We start from the raw sequence: 16464 nt of genomic DNA, 5'->3' as shown, positions 1-16464 counted from the left end.
TTTCTATTGACTCATTTATTTCCAAACATTTCCTTCTCCTATCCTCAACTCTTTTTTCAAAGGGAAAGCCTATAAGGAAAATCAAATATGTAAAACAGTAACTTTGTATGAAAATGGTACAAATTCCCCCACTTCCCTTTCCCCATCCCTGAAGATATTCAACCAGGCAGTTTTTTTAAAAACTGTGGGTTGATTTCCCCAATGAATGTTTCATGTCAACTTCCCTGCTAGATTATTAATTTCCTGGGGGCATCGGCCATTTTATTGACCTAAATTCAACTAGTATTTCAGCATTATGTACCAGCTACTAAGACAGCAAGGGTAGAGTACTTTCGTATCTGGCCTTTAATACAGGAGAAAGGCATTTTTTTGCACCCCTTTTTAAACATAAAGTTAGGTGGAGCTGGAAGAAAAGACCTAATTTAATCAGTGGCAGAGATGCAACACCCAGGCCTTCAGAGTCTAAACCCAGTGCATTTTCTATTCCACCATGTAGCCTCTAGGTCCATTCTAGACTATTCTTTCCCAGAGTTCCCGAGACAGAGACTAGCTGGAGCCACCAACAGATTAGGAGTGGTCATGAAAGTTAAGTTCAGTCACGGATTAAATTCATATGGTCCTACCACAATGCTTAGTGTTTCAATTACTCCATGGTTTTGGGCTACTGTGCTACCCACTAACAGCTGTTTTCCCTTCTTTCCCTGTTCATCATTTTTTTCCAAAGCTGACTTGCCAGGATTATGGCATCTTCCCATATAATTCACAATTAAATGAAAACTAACCAACCGAACAAAAACTTTAATGTGTTTTTTGCATCTTTTCCCTCCCTTTCATCTTAATCCATAATTATTCTAATACCCCAGGAAGATTACTTTTCTTTCCTAGTTTACACAAAAGAAAGGAGAAAGGGCAAATGGCTTATCTAAGAGACAACTAAGCATTAGTAAGAGCCAGGAACTAGATACTATATTAAAATTTAAAGTTGCTGGGCCCAATCATTTGCAAAAATAAAAATTTCCTGTAAAAAAAATAGACAAGCTGCAGTAGTAATGCAAAGACATTCAAATAAGAGACTGCAATTCAACTTTGAAATGTTTTATTTTTAGTGTTTTTAAACATTTTAATACAACAAAGATATAAAATAATATATTAGTTAAACCTGGATTTAATTTAGAATCAAGATATTTACTTATATACAACACTGTGCTTCAAGGTATGGCTACCACAAGAACATTCACATCTTCAAGTAATACTAGTTTCTCTGTGGACAGAGTTACATTTAGGTAGAGTTCTTAAAACAAAACATGCCCACTTTAGTCCAAGCTAATTTTGCTTCCCCCACTAAGTACCAGTTTCCACTTCCTTTGTTCCATATCAGAAATACTTCAATTGTCCTAATAATCCATAGATTCTCTGAATAAAAAATTATTAAAATTAAGCATTTTTAAGATGACATTAATAACATGGCCTGGCTACCATTCAGACAACTCAGTAGTTCATATTGAAAGAGACCTGAAATAATAATGAGATTATCATAGTATTCCCTCTTCCTTCCTATCAGACACAAATCTTCCTTATGCTTAAATATGGAATACACTGAACAAAAAGTCTATTGGCTAATTTAGAGTAGAACATATTCTAAAACCAACCTTACTGGTCGCTGAATTATGGTTTACAGATTTCATAGATACTTTTATTGAACTTGACGTAAAGTAATAGGCCACATTTTAGTTACTTGAAATTGGTGGCATTCACTGGGTGTGAGCAGTAGGTGCGAGGGAGACCAAAACCTACTTTCATAGTAATTTCAGTCATTCAGAGCCACTCAAACACAAAGAGGGAAAAACCCTCAACTTCTTTCCTTTCTCACTGGTCACCTGAAGCAGCCTGACTTTTGACTTACTAACAAGTCTCTACAGAGGTGTAGGGGTAATTCAGGCTCACTTTTTACAAATGCAAACCACCTTAACTGCCAAGTGAAGATGGCATTGAAACTGACATGCTTTGTTGGCTTTGAAACTATCTAAAAGAAACCAATACTGTTTAAGAAAACTATTGGACTATTCTAAAAGAGAACTTTCTTATCGCAAATGCCTGAATACCTTAAAGAACTGACACATGACTATTACTGCTAGTTACTCTTAGTAAGGGATAACTTAAGTCTACAAAAAGACTATCAAAGAATTAAGTTTATTAGATCACAGAGTTTAAAACAAGAATATGGTTAACGTTCTCAAGCATTTTGGACCAAGAATGTTTAAAAAATGTTTACTATAAAACTCATGATGAAATTACCTTTTGCGGAATACACTCCAAGCAAGTTAGTGTTATGAATATGACTTTGAATATATAAGTAACACTTTCCAAACAGATGTCTCTAAAACAGACTGTTTCATATAAACTATAAAAGAGTTTGGCTTCTCTGTTCTCTGTTTGTAAATTATAAGATTTTTGGAATTCTGAGTAACAATACTTCAGCAAGTACAGGGCAAGAAAGAACACCACTTGCGGTGTCAGAGTTATAAAACCAGCAGGTCTTCACTCAATGGATTCTTTCTTGTGAACAGCCCACATTTCTTTGGCTGACTGGTTCTAAGGCTACTCTCATTGCTTTCTGATTAAAAAAAAAAAAAACAGTAACAACTAAAAAACAGACCCAGCATGTGGAAGTTGTATTTTTACTCTAGCAATTCTGGCCACTGAGAATGATGGAGAGGACAGCCATTTGAAAATTCTGCAGCATAGCCAAAAAGTTTCTCCCAAATTATTCAGTGATAATGGCTTATTTGCCATCTTCAAAACCTCCTTACTCCCTATGAACTTCAATACCCTTCAGTAACAATGCCCTGCACAGACATTAAAAAAAAAAAAAAAAAAGAAAGAAAGAAAGGAAGGAAAGAAAAAAAAAAGGCTACACTGCCACCAGAATTATAGAGAAAGGCATCAAGAACTTTCAATGTAACTTCTAGTTTGTATCCCCAAACCAAAAACCTTCTTGGTTCCTTCTATACTAAGGTCTCAGTATTTAAGAATATAAGCCTCTCCTAAGTCTTCAACTGTAGAAAGGAGAAAAAAATACGTATGTAGCTTCTCCACCTAGGCCCATTCACCGCCAAAATGTGAATATAAATACTACTCTTCCAATGGCTTACATCTTAACAAGAAAAAAAAAAAAAAGACAAAATCTGGAAATTTCTGGACAAAACAACAAAAAAAACCAACTAAAATACAGGTTTCATATTAAAAAAAGAAATGGAAAAGAATTTTGTATCAACACTTTCCAAGAGACTTGGAGATGATGAATTTATGTAAACACTGCCTTGTATTAGTTATGACAATAAATTATAAATCTAGCTTACCTTTTCCTCAAATCAGATATGATAAATGCGAGGCTGAAAACTTATTTTACAATCCTCATTGCAGACTGCTGTTAGGCACTCTCGATGTCAACAGCTCTGCAAAATTACTTGAAATTTTTTTCTATTTTGTTCTAGAATAGAATCCATATGAAGGAAAGAAGACTGATGTTAGCAAGTTTACCATTAAGCAGCTATCTAACATTCCTGACTTAATGTTGCCAAAGATTTTTTTCAAACATTTTTCCAAAAGCCAACACTCGATCGTCCCTAGCTAAATATGGTCTTGCTCTGTCACTTGTAAAGAATGGCAGTTACACGGCTTTGACCTCAAGGGTCAAAGTACTTTAAGTAGTATAGGAAACATCCCTCACCCTTCATGATCATGTAGTTTCCTTAGATGAAATCTTGACATTTTTGTCCCAGGCATGTATTAGAATCAATAATTTAAGATATTATAAGATTCTGAAGTATGAGATTTACAAGCATAATAAAACTTGAATTGCCTTGTGCCATTTCTCAGGTGAGAAAAAAAATAATATTCAGAGTCGACTCAAATTGAGATCATTCAGCACGGGCTGGAATTTGTTTGCATAATATTCTTCTCCTGCCCAATCCATTCAGGCTCCTCTGTAGCTTATACAGGGGTGGGAATATGACTTAAAGTGCAAAAATAAAATATTTCACCCACATTAGGAGTGGGTCTCTGCTAAGTGGCCTAATTTTAGACCTCAATATGCCAGCACTTTTTCTAACTCCTTGCTTTAAAATGGAATGTAAAAACCATGCAATTAATATTCCAAGTAACTAAGTTCAATCAGTTGGGGCTCAAAAGCCAATTCCATAACCATTCTGTCATAACTACTAACCAGAATCATTAAAAGTAAAGTGACAAATGTTACCACAAAGGTCAAATTACTTAAGGTACTAAATTTCTAGTGTTGTAAACGGCAACTAACTATATCACTTCCTGACTGCCAAATTAAGACTAAGTAGAAAGAATGTATGTACACAACTGTATTTAAAAAAGAAAAACAACAAAACCTTTTTTCCACATCCGAATATATCTGAGACTGTTTACTTTTGATGGCCAAGAATGACAAATTTCAAAAACCAAAAAGTTGTATTATGCCCGCAACCGTTATAAATTTCTTTTCAAAAACAGAAAAAATATTCTTTGCATGCATACCTCCCTACTTATAGACATAAGAACTTTATCTGACATTTGGTAACACACTCCACTATTTAGCTAATTAAGTAACATCATTTAAAGGCATAAAATTGGGCTGTCATATGTCTAAATAACAACTGTAGCACAAAGTTGTTCCAGGTACCTATCTCACTAAAATTAAGCCAATTTTATTTTTATGGATGCAGCCATTTTTCCCTTATAAACACTAATGACAGTCATACTGAACCCTCAGAACAAAAGAGGAACTGCATCTTTTGTTGCCTCTTTGGTGAAAAATGCCAATACTATATTTGTACTTTTGTCACCTCATGGCCCCTTCCATTCTCGTCTTGTTTCAGGCATCCTGGTAATGTTCAATATACTTTTCTTAAAGTTGTTTCAGAGGCAGAAATTATTTGTTAGTGACACAGATCACTTTCTAGAGTTGCATTTTTTTAAAAGACAGAAATTAGTTCAAAGAACAAGTACTGCTCATTTGGTAGGGGTTTTTCCTTTAAGATAATAAGGACCTAGAAAAAATTATTTCTTGACTAGAGTCCTAATGAAGTTAGAAAAAAAAAACCACATTCAATCACCAAATTACTTAAATTCAATAAGCAAGTTCTCAACAGGTGAGGGTAACAGCCTGACTTCAATCACAACATTAAGTCTGCTGAAAGAGAAGGGTCAGAAACATCTACTTAAGCTTCCTACTCACACGGATATGTAAGGACTCTTCATTGCTCTTTCTGGATTTCTACAATCATAGCCTTGCTCAGAACATGGAACTTCACTTTGTCAACATATAAGCCAAAATGCAAGGCATCCGGGAACAGCTTAGGGGGAGAAAGCAAACGTTATTCACTTTCAACAACTACTGCATATTTAACCATGAACCCATTACAAAGATAGACTTTAGCCAATCAATCTTTTCATTATTGCTGGTTTTGAAAATGGCCAACAATATTCATTAGGTACTGTACCATTCACATTGCATTCAAAAAAAGAAAACATGGGAAACCAAATTCTTGCTCTCCTACTCTGCTGATATGCTCTGGTATTGGCTAGAGTATGGTAGTACAAAAAGAGTCTTGTCGTGATATAAAAGGCAATAAACACATCAATGGAATAATGTTCATGAGCAGCCAAAATGAAGAAGATTCCAAAGAGGTTGAGAACCCAGGATAAAGTATGTAAGAAATTCCAGCTTCTTGGTGTATCTGAGAAAAGGACAGAAAGATCATTTTAAAACCACATTCTTTCCAATGCTTCTAAGTCACATGTTTCTTAAGTCAGTCTGCTACTTTCATTCTTCATAGAACTTGACACCCTTCCCTCAGCCTACCCTGTAGCCAGTCATCTAATACATGGAAGCACTAAAGAGATACTTACATTCAGTGACAAAGAAATTCAGCATAGTTAGGACGACTGTGTGGCCACTGAACATGTAATCTCCACAAGTGTGAACACCAGTTAGGGTCATACCAAAGCCACTCCAAATGGCAAAGGCCCGGTGTAGTTTCTCCCATACACTGCCATATATCTATAAAGAAAGCTACAAATTAGTGCTTTTAATGTCTAGAGAGGTAGGGGCTTCCAAACATCCCTCACATTGAAATTCAAATGCCGAATGACTTAGAAATAAGATCTGAACAAATGCAACCAGACTCCCAGTCTAATTAATTCATTCTAGACATCAAGAAAGTGTGGTCAACTTGTAATTACCAGAATATTACCAGAAATATTACCTTTACAATGAAAAGGTCACTATTACACAAAATATTTTCAAGTTTTTCATCCAATAATGCAATAGTATTTGCTGGTTGTTCTTGCCATTAAGAAAGAGGCTATGACAGTATCTATTCTTCCCTTCTTCACTGGTAACAGAATGTCTACTTTATTTGACACAGCGATGAACTCAACCAAAACACTGCATTTCCTAGCCTCCCTTGCAGGTGTGGTTTTGTGACTAAGTTCCATAAAATAAGATGTAAATGAAAGTGTAAAAGAGTTGTGGGAAGGCTATTTATAAAGGAAAAAAACAACTAGGAGGAACTTTTTCACCTTTCCTTCTTTGAGCCTACAACTCAGACATGATAGCTGAAGCTCTAGCAGCCATCTTGGACTACTAAGTGGCCTTGAGGATGCAAGCCAAGTGTGAGGACAGGAAAGTACAAAGAAGAATCATGGGTTTTTGAGAACTCCATACAGAAGTGTTAGGATAGGAGAGGATAAAGACAGAAGAATCGTGGGTTTTTAATAAGTCCATATGGGTTCACATGACCTAATTTCATATTTCTCTTATGAGGTAGAATAAACCACTATTTATTAAACCATGCCATCTTGAATTTCCTATTAACAGCCAAACCCAATGCCAACTCCCATATATAAGCTTAAAAAAGCCATCCATTTGGAGGAAGAGTTTGAGTAATGGTCCTTCTTTCAAAAAAAAAAAAAAAAAAAGCAAGCATTTAACACATAGTAACAGTACAAAGAATTCCTAAAATTTTACATGTTTTTACTATGTGAAAGACATGCTGCTAAGTGCTTTATGTATTACTGTATTTAATTTCCACAACAATCCCATGAAGTGATTCAATTATGCAGCTGAGGAAATTGGTTTAGAGAGGTCATACAGCTGGTAAGTAACATAACCAAGATGTGAATCCAGGAAGTCTAATTCCAAAGTCCTATGTCTTAGAGGGCCTCTCTACTTCCTAGGGGTGCTACCCAATTCATGAATCGTTCAATAAAGTCAATTAGAGCTTTAAAGAAAATAACCTTACAAAACAAAACAAACAACCAAACAAAAAAACAAAGGCCTATGTTTTATTTAATTAATTTATTTTTTAAGATTTTATTTATTTATTTGACAGACACAGATCAGAAGCAGGCAGAGAGAGAGAAAGGAGGAAGCAGGCTCCCTGCTGAGCAGAGAGCCTGGTGTGGGGCTCGATCCCAGGACCCAGGACCCAGGATCCTGGGATCATGACCCAAGCCAAAGGCAGAGGTTTTAATCCACTGAGCCACCCAGGCGCCCCTAAAGGCCTACGTTTTGAAGTTTCTACTATGGCTAATTAACAACAGAAACAACCTCATAACACAATTTCATTAGAAATCTCACTTGCTGATTATGTACTACCCAGCTTTCCCTTTCTGCCTTATTGAAGGGCAAGATAGGAAAAGGGATCTATTATTAGAGAAAAGAAAAGAGATGTTGCTAAAATACATACAGTTTGGTTCTTCTAAGACCTCTAATGAGAATAGAGCTGGAGATGGTACTCTTGTGAAAATAATAAATCAGGCAGTGAAGAACAGAGACTGCTAGGAAAATACCTCTCAGACAAGGGCAGGAAACAAGTGATGCCAGTCAAAAGAAAACAATAATTGCTCAGATACCCAGTCTCCTTGTCCCTTCCAATTTTAAATGTCCCAAATATTCTGTATTTTCTTTCCTTAAGGTGGGTCCATTGCTACATTTCAAAAACAGGTAGGTTCTTGGTTTTGTCCCTAAACCTCCTACTTCTGGGAATGAGATTTCAAGCAATTACTTTATTTCAATGAAAATGCCCTACGGAGTTTGCTGTAAGGGACTTGATTGCTAGTTACTATCACCTTAACTTTCTATTTTTAACAACTGCTACAAATGATACAGGTCAATAAGTAGGTTATATTATAATATAAAAACAATTAACAGTATTTAGGGCATATTTGAATAGAAATGTCCATATATAACTAACTGATAATGAAACACAGTCATCAGAGACAGAAAGAGGGCTATCCATACTGTAGAGGAATGGTATCTAATTTATTTTTGTAGCACACATTAGAGCCCAATGCACATATAACATTCTCGTTAGTGGCTGACCCACAATTAAATCCCTCTGCTACAGAAAATTCTCTTTTCAGTATAATAAGCTTATATTTTTATTCTTTAAAATATCTTCTAATCCATTACCATACTAGCCAGGGAAAACTATTCTATCTCTACTTCACATCATGTGCAGAAATAAATTCAAATGTTAAGAAATTTATATATAAGAAATTTATATATATAAGAAATATAGAACATTAAGACTGTAGGGGCACCTGGCTGGCTCAGTGGCATAAGTGTCGACCTTCGCCTAAGCTCATGATCTCAGGGTCCTGGGATCAAGCCCAGAGGTGGGCTCCCTGCCCAGCAGGCAGCCTGCTTCTCTCTTTCCCTCTTTCACTCTGTCTCTCTCTCTCTCCCTCAGCCCCTCCCCCTGCTCATGGTCTCTAAGAAATAAATAATAACCTTTAAAACATAAAACTGTAAAAGTCTCATATCACCATCTTTCATCAATCAGAATGGCAATGACTCCAATAATTGATAGTTGAGTAGTGCTGGCACAGGAGTGGGAAAACTGACATGAATACAGTATTGGTAGTAGTGATAAATCTACTTTTTCTGCTGGGTATTTGTGCAGTATGTATTTAATGTACATATTCTTTGATTTCATAATTCTACTTACAGGAATTTATCTTAAGTAGATGATTAAATAACAGAAAATGCATAAGTGCACAAGAACATTTACGATAGCATGATTTATAAATAGTAAGATTTGGAAAAAACATAAATGTACATGATTTAGAAACTGGTAAATCATACAATGGACACTGCAGCTATTAAAAAGATGAAATATAGGGATGCCTGGATGGCTCAGTGGGTTAAAGTCTCTGCCTTTGGCTCCAGTCATGATCCCAGGGTCCTGGGATAGAAACTTGCATTGGGCTCTCTGCTCAGCGGTGAGCCTGCTTCCCCCCCACACCTCTCTCTCTGCCTGCCTCTCTGCCTACTTGTAATCTCTGTCTGTCAAATAAATAAATAAAATCTTAAGGAAAAAAAAAAGATGAGATATAGTCATATGTATTTCTTTAGGAAGAAAGTAAACAACATACTATTAAATAAATATAAACCGAAGAACAGTGTCTGCAATATAATCTTATCTTTTATTTAAAAAGTATCTACTATATAAACTTATATGAATGTGTGAATATGCTTAAAAACAGTCTATGTGGAGGCGCCAAGGTGGCTCAGTCAGTTGGGTGGCTGCCTTTGACTCACGTCATGATCTCGGTCAGGGTCCTGGGATCGAGACCTGCACTGGGTTCCCTGCTCAGCCGGGAGTCTGCCTTTCCCTCTCCCCCTGACCCTCCTCCTTGGCTTGTGCTCTCTCTTGCAAATAAAATATATATTTTTAAAGATTTTATTTACTTATTTGTCAGAGAGAGAGTGAGAGAGAGCACAAGCAGGCAGAGTGGCAGGCAGAGGGAAACACAGGCTTCCTGATGTGGGACTCAAACCTAGGAGCCTGGGATCGTGACCTGAGCCAAAAGCAGATGCTTAATCAACTGAGCCACTCAGAAATTCCTCATATAAAATCTTAAAAAAAAAAAAAAAATCTATGTGGCTATATACCCAACTGTTAACAGGATTATTTATGGGATGGGTGAAAAGAGAGGGAATATGATGTTTTTTCTTTTTAATTTATATATTTTCAGAAAAATAAAACACTGTCTTCACAATAAATCCTAAGTGTCATATTAACCCTTCTCCTTTGCTTACTGGTCAGTCTCCTAATACGGAGAAAGTTATGTCACCCTTAAGCTCAGGGCTGTAGTTTTAGTTATTGATCCTTTGGCTGCTTAATCTTCCTTGTTAGCATTTCACCTATTTATATTGTAACAGAAGAGCTGACACATAATTTTGTTTTACACATATACAAACAACATTAAAATTACAACAAAGGCGCCAACACAGATATCTGAGTATTTGGCAATAAATAGCTAAAGCACGGAGGCTTAGAGAAATAGGATAATAAATTCTTTTGTCCAAATTTAATGAGTCACGAAGGCCAATTTTGTATGTAAAATACAGGTGATTTTCAGGTTTAAAAAATTTTTTTTTGTTCCCATCTGCATAATCTCTCCTCTCGCAATTTAATCAGAAGAGAAGATATTGTCTATAATGTACCAAAACAAGCTACAAAATTTAAAACAAAAACAACAAGTTGGCCATTATTTAGTATATCCCAGCAAAAAGTGAGGTTTAGAATAGTGTGTACTTTAAGTGGAATATAGTCAAATGGAAAACTTTTTAAAAAGAAGTGATAAGGACATCAAAGGGACCACTGTCATGTTATATTTATATGGAGAACAAAGGCAAAAGAAAAAAATTAAATTTCCTTACAACTTACAGCCCACTGACAGACAAGTCCTTGAGCCATGCAGAGTGACCCTCCTCTAGGAACTCAGGGGCCTCGATGTTAATACTTTGCTAAGGGCAAAAGGCAATTTTAGCTTAACATTATCCTGACCTCCAAGATCCTATAAGTCTCCTTTAACATATAAAAATTCCTTCAGAGGGGCATCTGGGTGGCTCAGTGGGTTAAAGCCTCTGCCTTCGGCTTAGGTCATGATCCCAGGGTCCTAGGATAGAGCCCTGCATCGGGCTCTCTGCTCAGTGGGGAAGAGCCTGCTTCCCCACTGCCTCTCTCTCTGCCTGCCTCTCTGCCTACTTGTGATCTCTGTCTGTCAAATAAATTAAAAAAAAAAAACATCCTTTGGAAACTTCCTTTATCTCTATCCCCCAAGATATGGCAGTAGCCATCCTCCAAGATAATGGACCCCTGATATACATCTGAAGGGTGTCATGACTAAGGTTTTACTAGACAGTAATAAATGACCTTGTCCTAACAATAGCTAACCCCCTCAAGGCCCTGGAAACCTTGTTTCCACAATTCCCTAGAGACTTAACGCTAGTCCCTAAGCCCTTCTCAGTTTGAACGTTATAATCAGTCACCTGTGACAACCCCAGTGCAGATCTCTCCGCTCATGGGTCCTGTCCCTGTGCTTTAATAAAACCACCTTTTTGCAGCAAAGTGTCTCAAGAATTCTTCCTCTGCTCTGAATCTGAACATTTCCACATCAATATGAGGAACTAAAGATGCTCATGATGGTGAGAAAGGGAAAATGATAATTGAAAGAAACTTGTTTTCCATAGCTCCACAGCAAAGAACCAGTATCAATGGACATATGTAAAAAGGAGGTAGATTCTGGCTTAAGGATTCTACCGAATTATTTCTAGAGGTTTATTACAGATATTAAAAATGCTAAAAAGGACATTTCAAACATTTTATCTATCTATTTATTTATTTATTCTTTAGAAAGGAGAGACAGGCAGAGACAGAGGGAGAGAGAGACAATCTTAAGCAGGCTCCATGGCCAGCATAAGCAGATGCTGGGGGCTCAAACTCACAGCCCTGAGATCATAACATGAGCTGAAATCAAGAGTTGGACACTGAGCCAAATGATCCACGCATGCACCCCTAAAAAGCATTTTAACACTAAATGCAAAGTTTTAGCCCTGTTACAAATATGGTGCCATCAACCCACCAAGAATAAGCAAGAATGATAAAGAAGGTAGCAGGCTACCTTTCCAGTACACTGCAGGTGCTGTCCTGGCACGGAGAGGGAGGTCACAAACATGGTAAAGCAGCGAAGCAAGAATACCGTGCCCATCAGACTACAGAGCCTTCGGAGAAGTATTGACCTGTGAACAGAGTGACCAAAAAGAGAGAAAGATCAGAAGAAAGCAAACCAAAAATCTCCAGGAATCAAGTGTTTACTTAAAGGGAGAGCAGGCAGGAAAACTACCAGAACTAGATTCTTTGAAGAAGACAGAATTCTTAAAGAATCTTAGATCTGAAATATCACTGTCTAATAGAACTTTCTGTAATGACAGAAATGTTCTATAACTGCACTGCCCAATAAGGTTATCTACATGTGGCTCTTGAGCACTCCTTTACCAAGGAGGTAAATTTTGACTTCATTTCATTTTCATTAATTTAAGTAGCCACCTGTGGCTAGTATCTGCCATGTTAGACAGTGCTCACCTAAGAGCATCATTTCATTGATAAGAAGATATGGCTAAGAGAAAGTAAAGGAACTATCCAGGAAAAGAAGGACTAGTACCTACCCTGACTCTTGGCTTAAAGTTAATGCTGTTATTCATATATTGTTCTTTAATTATTTACTTCATGAAAGGTAAAATTAAATAGGGTTTTAGGGAATTTTTGCTGAATAATAAAATTGTAAATTGGTTACTGATAGTAGCTATCTTAAACATTCTCTAACTTTTTAAAACTTAAAGTATAAAAATACTAAATTTTTTAAATACTAAGTTTTATATTAAATATACCTAGCAAAAATTTTGAACTGCATTGTGATTTCACTTGTGCTGTCATATTATTTTTTAAAATGTCCAAACCAAAACAGACTATAATAATCTAAAGCACAGGGACTATGATTTACATGGTTTCAAAATGCTCTTCTCACCCTCAAGGAAGCAATGAACACAAGAGATCTCAAATTTTAGTGTGTACATGGATGTGTGGAACCTAGGAAACCACATTTTAACAAAAGCGAGGTGATTCTAATGAAAGCAGTACAAAGGCCAAACATTGGAGAGGAACACTTTCTTTGACCAATTAAACACCAAAACTTGTAATTAACTGGCCACTGCTGTGCTTTGCTAAACCTACCAAAATTTCCTATATGGTAAATTCTTTCTGGTTTAGAAGAATGGAAAATTCAAATTCATAGGGTCTTGTGAGCCAAAGTTAAACCACAAAGCAGCAGTGATACTACACATTTTTAAGCCACCTCTGTTTTTAAGCAATCCAGAGTTAAAAAATATTGCTGGAAAATGGAAACGAAGCAAATGATAGCCTACCAGTATGACAATAGCAATGATCAACCTTTCTTTTCAACGTCAAAGCAATGAAATAACTGCTGCTTGGGACCTAAAGCCCATCACTGGTTTACCTCAGATCCTTCCTGGTGAGGAGGAGAGGATAAAAAATTCAATAAAGTGTCCCTGTTCTTCATCAGTGTTCACAGACAATGGAAACCAGATCTATAAACTACATAGTTTGTAAAATTTTTTCATTATGCCTTATTTTTTTACTTAATCAAGTAATTTCCCTGCATTAAAGTAGAAAAGAAGCTTCCCCTTACACTTCATTTTAATAAAAAAAATTCTCTCCTTTATATTTCTTAGTGAAAGTGCCAAAGAAGCCCTTTCCCTATTCAGCAATTTCCTGTATCATCTTAAGCAAACCACACTGACTAGATGTACAGGGTATGCAAAATAATCTCTTTTCTAATAGGCCTCCTCCAAGCAGAGAATTTCTTTCATCCAAACACTGTCCATGACCAAAGACTGTCCTTGGAGGAATTTCTATTCTTCCACAAAAACATTTCTGATTTTTTTTCAAAGAAAGTTACAGCTAGACTATCAGCGGTTGGTTGGCTCATGGCTGAACATCACCATCTCTGATCTTTGCCTGCAGAATATATTCAGAATACAACTAAATATGTAGATATTACCTCACAGTGACTTTTTTGTTGATCAAACCCGAAACATTTTCCATAACGACTAAATGAAATTAACAAGGAAACTTCAAAGGGAGAAACAAGGTTTGATGAACTTTATCCAAGACAGTCGAAATATTTTGTCTTTTAATGGCATAACTGAGGTACCTGTGTTTGTGAAGAAGAAGAACCAGGAGCCAAATATAGCACAAAATCATGCCACATACTTCTGTCATGGCAAAGGCCCATGGGATTCTAGGAACACTGGAACAGAAAAAAATTACATTTTGGACTGACAAGAAGTGTATGTATGTAACTGACACCCTTTGCAATAAGATACTCTTCTCATTGCTTCCTAGTAACTTTTATCTCTTTTAGGAGATGGTATTCAAAGAAACTGGGGGGGGAAACCTGTTTCATGAAGTATTCCATTTACCAAAACCTCTTTGCTGTCTGTGATTCCCAATTAATGGTTCTCTGTGAAGAGGTTAAAAACCCTTTTCTTCTTCCCTGTAGCATGTTGACCTGGATACAGAATTGTCCACAAACATCAATGGGAAAAGTTTCACTTCATGCATGATGTGCTAACTGAAGAATCAGGGCTTGAACTTGACTCTTTTTTTTTTTTTCTTAGAACAAATTTGGTTTTGTTTTAGAGGCAATAGAGTTTTTGTTTTGTTTTACTCCTTTATTTCTCTGTGCCCTCCTTTGTTTTATATCCCTATTTTCTTCTCTCTTTTCAATTGATTTCTCTTTCTTCACCAAATCCACAGCTCCCGTGATTATTCATTAGTGAAGTATATGTCACATTTCTAAATTTAAAAAGAAAGAGAGAGGGCACCTGGCAGGCTCAGGCAGTTGAACATGCGATTCTTGATCTCAGGGTTTTAAGTCTGAGCCCCAGACTGGGTATAGAGATTACTTAAAAATAAAATCTTAATAAATAAAAACATACATAATAAGAGGAGGAGGAGGAGAAAAAGACGACACGGGAAGGAATAGGGTAAATGTGAAAATGAGTTAGTGCAAACAGGTCATCTGGTAGGATTATTGTCTTATTTTTATTCTTTGTACATTTCCACTAAGAATTCTTGTACAATAATGTGTTCATTTTATAAGAAAATAAAGGTATTTATTAAAAAGAAAACATGAAATCTGAATGAAAGATATTAATAGTCCATTGCAAACCTTATTCAGAGTTAGTGAAGAGAGTCAATCATCTTTAGTCGGGGACTTACCTTTTATTTGTTACCTCAGAAAAAAGACTTCTCTTCTGTTTTTTTTTTTTTTTTTTTAAGATTTTATTTATTTATTTGTCAGAGAGAGAGCAAGCGAGAGCGAGCACAGGCAGACAGAGTGGCAGGCAGAGTCAGAGGGAGAAGCAGGCTCCCTGCGGAGCAAGGAGCCCGATGTGGGACTCGATCCCAGGACGCTGGGATCATGACCTGAGCTGAAGGCAGCTGCTTAACCAACTGAGCCACCCAGGCATCCCCTCTTCTGTATTTTTAATCTATTATGGCCTTATTTATCTGGCATTACTGGGGAATGGGTTATTGTATCATATTGTATTGCATCATATATTGTACTGTATCATGTATTGTATTGTATCACATATCAGAAATTTTCAGATAAAAGAAAGATTCCTGAGGTGCCTTGGTGGCTCAGTCAGTTGAGCATCTGACTGAGTCAGACCATGACCGGGTCATGGTCATGGTATCGGGCTCTGTGCTTAATTAACATGGAGTTTGCTTGAGATTTTCTCTCTTTCTCCCTCTGCTCCTCCCCACTCAAAAAATACATCTTTAAAAGAAAGATTCCTTTAAGTGACTTTTAACCATATAAACATTTAAAATGAACATTTTAAAAAACCGTATTTGTACCTATACATATACATGCATGTCCAAAAATATGTGTGTGTGTGTATACATATATATATATATAAATGTATGTAAAACAGTTTTACAATGTTTAGGATGAAATTAAGTTTTCTGTCCCACCCCCTACCTAATTCTTGCTCCCCAGAGGTAATCACTTTCACCCTCATGTCTTATTTAGCATTGTATATTTTAGTTAGCCCCCCTCCTACCACCCACTCCCATTTTCTCTTCCCTATTCTCAATATTGTTGCACAATTTTTTTAAAAATAAATTTTGCGGGGCGCCCAGGTAACTCAGTGGGTTAAAGCCTCTGCCTTCGGCTCAGGTCGTGATCCCAGGGTCCTGGGATGGAGCCCCACATCGGGCTCTCTGCTCAGCAGGGAGCCTGCTTCTCTTCCCTTCTCTCTGTCTGCCTCTGCCTACTTGTGATCTCTGTCAAATAAATAAATACAAATCTTTAAAAAAATAAATAAATAAATTTTGGCTTTTACTTAACGTAAGTTTGTAAATATCATTTACAACTGAGTCAGTAAAGAATAATCCCTTTCTTATAGCAGAAATTCTTAGAACTCTCTAGAGCTAAAATACAGCTTTTTTTGGTTTGCTCTGTTTTTTATATGCCTATCACCATTCATCTTCAAACTATTCTATCAATTTCAAT

At 36.5% G+C, this 16464-nt stretch overlaps 1 protein-coding gene across 4 annotated transcripts in view; it reads right to left on the bottom strand.

The window, feature by feature from the left end:
• Positions 1-1079: 1079 nt before the first annotated feature.
• The window catches only part of SAMD8 (sterile alpha motif domain containing 8), a 49120-nt gene continuing 33735 nt past the window's right edge, over positions 1080-16464 (bottom strand). For all 4 annotated transcript variants that reach the window (XM_059397866.1, XM_059397867.1, XM_059397868.1 and 1 more), the window contains 4 exons: positions 14095-14190; positions 11986-12103; positions 5920-6070; positions 1080-5747 (listed from right to left, as the gene is read on the bottom strand). In XM_059397866.1, coding sequence (XP_059253849.1) covers positions 5443-5747; positions 5920-6070; positions 11986-12103; positions 14095-14190 — 670 coding nt within the window. In that variant the 3' untranslated portion in view covers positions 1080-5442. The remainder of the gene's footprint in view (positions 5748-5919; positions 6071-11985; positions 12104-14094; positions 14191-16464) is intronic.

This window comes from Mustela nigripes, chromosome 4 (genome assembly GCF_022355385.1).
Source record: "Mustela nigripes isolate SB6536 chromosome 4, MUSNIG.SB6536, whole genome shotgun sequence".
Lineage (NCBI taxonomy): Eukaryota > Metazoa > Chordata > Mammalia > Carnivora > Mustelidae > Mustela > Mustela nigripes.
This window is presented reverse-complemented; position numbering and strand designations above follow the sequence as displayed.